The following is a 6,584-nucleotide window of genomic DNA, read 5'->3' on the forward strand; positions in this document are numbered from 1 at the left end:
CTTACTGGCTTGCCTCCCCTGGCTTGCTCAGCCTGCTCTCTTATAGAACCAAGACTACCAGCCCAGAGATGGTCCCACACACAAGGGGCCCTTCCCCCTTGATCACTAATTGAGAAAATGCCCCACATCTGGATCTCATGGAGGCATTTCCCCAACTGAAACTCCTTTCTCTGTGATAACTCCAGCTTGTGTCATGTTGACACCCAAAACCAAACCCGTCCACCATCATAAGCTTTAAATCAGTGGTTCTCACCTTCCTAATGCTGTGACCCTTTAATACAGCTCCTCAGGTTGTGATGGCCCCAACCATAAAACTATTTGCATTGCTACTTCATAAACTGTAATGTTGATAGAGTTGTGAATTGTAATGTGAATATCTGACATGCAAGATATCTGATATGTGACTCCCAAAGTGGTCGAGACCCACAGGTTGAGAACTGCTACTCTACAGAATGAGGTGAGTTCACAAAGTTACACTGCTTCACACCAACTCTGGAGTTTTAAAAATTAAGCCTTTATTGTTTCTTTAATTCATAACATTTCATTTGGACTTTCTGGTATTGCACTTATATTAATATCAAAAAGATTTCAAAGATACCCTTGTAAAAGACAGATTTCTCCCCCTCCCCTTCACACACACACACACACACACACACACCCCTTCCCAACAGGAAATATAAACCTGGGTCTCCCAGATGACAACACTAAACTCACAAGGGTGACAGTTAAGTTAAATGGCAGCTAGAAAACTTGCTGTGTTTTGTTATATTTTAACTGCATAGTAAAGAAATTTAAAGACAGGAAGGGTGCAGGAGTTCTACCCTCCTCCCCCAGGATCTGTAGGCAGTTAACAGTTGTAGGAGGAGGGAGATATTCTTCGGTAGTATAACCACTGATAAATTGTCCATGATCCTGCAAATAAGCCCTCACCCATGCTTCAGTAAGTAACACAAACTAAACTTGTTGGTTCACAAACTAAATGAATCAAAATACTATTATTTCCCAATTCCAAAGAAGAATGAGAGAAGAAGAGAAGGAGGATGAAGAAGAAAAGAAAAAGAAAGTAAAGAAACCTCATGCTAGTAAGCAAGTGCTAAAAAAATGTAAGGCAGAACGATAGTTCAAGGCCAGCTTGGACCATTCCTTAAACCTGACAGGGTGGTGCACGCTTGGGAGGTAGAGGCAGGCAGAACAGGAGTTCAAGGTCATTCTCAACTACATAGTGAGTTCAAGTACATCCTAACTATAGGAGTCCACCTCAAAAACAACATCAACAAATAGAAGACAAGTCACTGAGTGAGAAAAAATACTTGCAAACTATATATTTGAGTGACAGGTGAGTCTACATTGGTAAGCATAGCTGCTTTTCAAATTATATATTTGATAAGAAATTTGTAGGTCCTATGAAGGTTCTATGTCCCAGTATAGGGGAATGCCAGGACTGGGAATGGGTGTGGGTGGGCTGGGGAGCAGGGGGAGGGGATAGGGGATAGGGAATTTTCAGAGGGGAAACTAGGAAAGGGGATAACATTTGAAATGTAAATAAAGAAAATATCTAATAAAAAAAAGAAAAAGAAAGAAATTTGTATAAAGAATACATAACTCTTCCAACAAAATAGTATAAAGATAACAATTTTTAAAGTGGGTGGTTTGACATGGTGGCACATGCCTATGACTCCAGCACTCAGGAGGCAGTAACAGGAGGATTACTACTTTGAGGGCATCTATGCCACATAAGTAAGTTACAAGCCCCAGTGGGCTCCCTAGTAACATTCTGTCTCAAAAAAAAGTGGGGGTATAAATGATCTTAATGGATGCTTACTCTAAAGAGACTGGTACAAAAGGTCAAGAAACACATGAAAAGAAGCCCAAAATTATTAGTCATTAGTCAAGTACAAATAGAAACACAACGAAATGTGTCAGAATACCCACTAGGATGGTTATGATAAAAAGACAATTAAAAAACTGTAGCCAAGGATTTTGAAAAATTGTAATACCAACACATTGCTGATAGGAACACTGAATGGTATAGTCACTTTGAGGAAGTAGTTTAGAAGGTTCTCAAAATGTTAAGCATAGAGCTATTATATGACCCAGAAATTCTATTCATTGGTATATGTCTAGAAAACTGAAAGCCTATATTTACAGAATAACTTATATATGAATGTTCATAGAAGCATTGCCCATAATAGTAAAAAAATAGAGAAAAGTAGAAACTTATAACCTAATATCTACTACTAATTAATGAAAGGGATAAACATAAAATGGACTGTTCTCACATGAAGTATTCCTCAACAATAAAAAGGAATATAATACTGAGAAATGCTACAAGAGAGAAGCCAAACACAAAGCCTACATAGTATATGGTTCCATTGAAATAAAATATCTGACTTAAATAAATCCATAGAGACAGATCATTAATTAACTGTTGTTAGGAATTTAGAGACAGAAAATAATTGGGGTTTTACTTAGGAGTCAGAGACAAGGGTGGTGGTTAAACACAATTGCAAATATACTAAATGCAGCCGAGTTGTTTACTCTGCTGATTAATTTCATGTTATGTGAATCTTATCTCAATAAATTCCTTAAGCTCTAAAGTCTGATAATATTTCCATTTATGAATAACATTATAGAAGGTGAAAAACAATTAAAAGAGCTAGAACTTACTTAGGTCCCTTGAGTGGTCCGTTATGAATGATGCTGAAGTCACCAAGTTGATACTGGAGATTAGCTCTGCGTTCTCTGTAAGAGCAACAAGCACTCTTAATCTCTTAACCTTAATCTCCTTAGCTCTTAAATATATGACCTTTTAAAAATATTTATTACTTTTTATTTTATGTATATGAATGCTTGTCTTCAGTGCCTGTGGAGGCTAGAAGAGACCACCATTTCTCCTGGAACTGGAGTTTCAGGTGGCTGTGAACTACCATATGGGTGCTGGGAACCAAACTCAGATCCTCTGCTAGAGCAGCAATTACTCTTAACCACTGGACCACCTCTCCAGCCCGAGCTTAGTGTTTTAAAAAACCCAAGACATTTGACAAAATGTAAAGGACTGGTCAGGAGAGACTGATGCAAAGGAGAATGTGAGTAAAATACATATAAATATGACAAATTACATTCTGCGCATAGAAAGGTGTCCTTAGTGTGGCCCTTTATTTGTTCACTCCCTTTGTAAAAACAAATAAGGTAAATCAATTCCCCAGTCTGTGTTGTTAATAAACAACTACTATGGAATTAGGTTGTGACATGCTTAAAGATTCTAAACAGTTGGTGTACCTGTCATGCTCCTTCCTATTTTCAGAAATAAGCCTGCACACTTAGCACAAGTTAGCCGAGGAGGACCATAATTGATCCCAAAGAAAAATACCCTCAACTAACTAATACAGGATACTCTACCCTCAAATCTCTACCACAAGCTGGGGAAACTTTGAACTGAAATATAGAATAAAACCCAAAAAAGATACCCATAGTCTAGATAAGAAAAAAAAAGTTGGAACTCCGGAGCAAAGGGTTCCTATAATTGTCCCAGCTTGTTATTTTAGTTTGCCTGTAGAAGCTAGGTGGCTTTAACATGCAAGCAAGTTTCAGCTCGATTCCAGAAGTCATGGAAAAGTAAAATAAACAAAGAGAATATTTAAGTCTCTAACTCTTCGGAGGTAGAAGTAGGTAGGGGATCTATGCAGGAGCAATGCCCTTCTTTTAGAATCAGATTATCTACCTGGTATTCTCACTAAATTATTTTTAAATCGTAAGGCAAATCTCATGAAGTTCTGTGTTTAATAGGTATTTTTAAAATGTCATCGAGTTATAAAAGCTAATAAAATTCAGTGGCACCACTAAATGTCACAGATGTGTGGTGTACCTATTATATGACTTTAGAAGAAGTAGATATAAATTCCATTGTCTTTTTGGGTTCCTGCCACTGAGTTACAAATGGATACTTTATACTGCAACATTTTAACGGGAACCAAATCAGACATCTGTCTTAGATAATACTTTGTGTGATACCATAAACTCAAAGTTGCATCTTTCTACAGGTGCTTTCCCATGTTGCCCCAATATTTCACCTTCAGTCTACATAATGATGGTTCTGAATCACACAGAGCAGCTTGAGAACCATGGCAAGAAACAAGATACAGGAAGGAATATGAGTCTGGCTTAATCCCTCATTTTCATTCATAAAAACAGGCCTGTCCCCAGTACTCACCTTTCTTAGATTTGTTGCCTTTTTTTGAAGAAGTGCCACAGCCCATGACTTCTAAAACATATTATGCTTAAAATTCAACTTCTGGTTCCAAGTGAGAGTGTGAAGTCCCTTTCTACCTGCTTCAAGAAACCACCAACTGATTCCCTTCAGTCCATAGATGCTATGTGGAAGACAGAGGAGGGAGGGAAAGCACCAGTTAACAGCATGGTAGCTAAGGGTCTGCCCAAAAGGATTCATCTGATGCTTCTGAATGGTCGTTCATCATGCGGTATGAAAGTGATCACATATAATCTGATCCTTGTTTATTTCCCAGACCACAGGAACAGCCACAAAACAGCTATAGATAGTTTTTGCTGCCACACCAAAATGATAGTTTCCCATGTCTAGGTCAGCTCGAGCTTTGTATAAAATCGAGCACTAAAAATGAAAAGAAACATGGAAATGCAAGAGTGTATAATTTTATAATTAAAACACAGAGGATTGAATATGAAAGAGCTCACATAATTCAGTTGTTTTGGCTTCAAAACCAAAAGTAATTAACTCTATCTAGGCTTTTAAGCACAAATTGGAGGCTGACTATGAGACAAAAACAACACATTTAGCTATGCCAAAAATCAAATCAAAGCAAGTATTTGGCAACTTTCCTTACAATCAGTGAGGAAGGGGCTTCCTTACAAATAGGGGGCTCAGGGCCTCCCCTAAAACTTACAAAGCATAATTAAGCTTCCAAATGTGGCAGAGGCTGTTCCAAAGCCATGATGTCTCCCTTCATGCTTACTATGTCCTTCAGACAAGGCCCCCAGATTGGTGCCTCTAGAAGCACCTGGTGAAGGTTTACAACAGGGTTTCTCTGGGCAGCACACCATCTTGTCGTCATCTCATGCTCTCATGGGGGGGGGGGGCAGGGGGATTATATCTTTTATTTTGTGATAGTTTCAGAAGATGCCCTATTTACATGGATAAGAACACAGAGAACAAGTGTATTTTTCTTCTACTTTAAAAGCATTAAAAATTTAAACTTAGCTAAAGAAAGGAAACATTGAAATGACCAGACTAGAGTATAGCTCAAGGGAGTAGGGCATGTTCTTGGCATGTCTGCTACTCTAAGGCAGTGGTTCTCAACCTTCCTAATGTTAGGACCCTTTAATACAGCCCCTCATGTTGTGGTAAACCCTGCCCCCAGCCATAAAATTATTTCCATTGCTACTTCATAACTGTAATTTTGCTATGGGTATGAGCTGTGTACATAAATTTTAACTAAAAAAAAAATCAGTCTGTGCAGGTGAGAGTGCAGACTACAGAAGCTACACAGCTTCTGGGACAGACCCTGTTTCGGGCTCCAGACATCTGGGCACATTCCCTGCCAGAAGAGAGGGGTCCGCCCTGTCCGGGATGGCTTTGCCAGAGCACCTGGAGGAGCCATCTTGGATCCCAGATCTTCCAGAGACTAGTCTGTACAGGTAAGAGTGTGGACTACAAAAAGCAACACAGCTTCCGGGGCAGGCTCTGATTCGGGCCTTCATCTTCGGCCAGGAGGCAGGTACGAACAACAGATACCTGTGCACCTTCCCTGCAAGAGTAGAGCTTGCCTGCAGAGAGTACTCTGACCACTGAAACTAAGGAGAGAGCTAGACTCCCAGGTCTGCTGACAGAGGCTAACAGAATCACAAAGGGAACAAGCTCCAACCACAGACAACTATAACAACTAACTCCAGAGATTACCAGATGGCAAAAGGCAAAAACATAAGATTCTTACTAACAGACACCAAGACCACTCACAATCATCAGAACCCACAACTCCCACCTCATTCAGTCCTGGGCACCCCAACACACCCGAAAAGCTAGACCCTGAATTAAAATCATATCTCATGATGATGGTAGAGGACATCAAGAAGGACTTTAATAACTCACTTAAAGAAATACAGGAGAACACTGCTAACGAGGTAGAAGTCCTTAAAGAAAAACAGGAAAACACAACCAAACAGGTGATGGAATTGAACAAAACCATATAAGACCTAAAAAGGGAAGTAGAAACAATAAAGAAAACCCAAAGTGAGACAACACTGGAGATAGAAACCGTAGGAAAGAAATCTGGAACCATATATGTGAGCATCAGCAACAGAATACAAGACATGGAAAAGAGAACCTCAGGTGCAGAAGACTTCATAGAGGACATGGGCACAACAATCAAAGAAAATGCAAAATGCAAAAAGATTCTAACTCAAAACATCCAGGAAATACAGGACACAATGAGAAGACCAAACCTACAGATAATAGGAGTAGATGAGAATGAAGATTTTTAACTTAAAGGGGCAGCAAATATCTTCAACAAAATTATAGAAGAAAACTTCCCAAACCTAAAGAAAGAGATGCC

At 39.2% G+C, this 6,584-nt stretch overlaps 1 protein-coding gene across 1 annotated transcript in view; it reads right to left on the reverse strand.

Annotated features, from left to right (window-relative positions):
- The window catches only part of Ppef1 (protein phosphatase with EF-hand domain 1), a 124,738-nt gene that overhangs the window by 91,630 nt on the left and 26,524 nt on the right, over positions 1-6,584 (reverse strand). Inside the window, exons 3-4 of the mRNA XM_021153415.1 lie at positions 4,211-4,370; positions 2,668-2,742 (exon numbers count right to left, since the gene is read on the reverse strand). Coding sequence (XP_021009074.1) covers positions 2,668-2,742; positions 4,211-4,256 — 121 coding nt within the window. The 5' untranslated portion in view covers positions 4,257-4,370. The remainder of the gene's footprint in view (positions 1-2,667; positions 2,743-4,210; positions 4,371-6,584) is intronic.

Source organism: Mus caroli, chromosome X (assembly GCF_900094665.2).
Source record: "Mus caroli chromosome X, CAROLI_EIJ_v1.1, whole genome shotgun sequence".
Classification (NCBI taxonomy): Eukaryota; Metazoa; Chordata; class Mammalia; order Rodentia; family Muridae; genus Mus; species Mus caroli.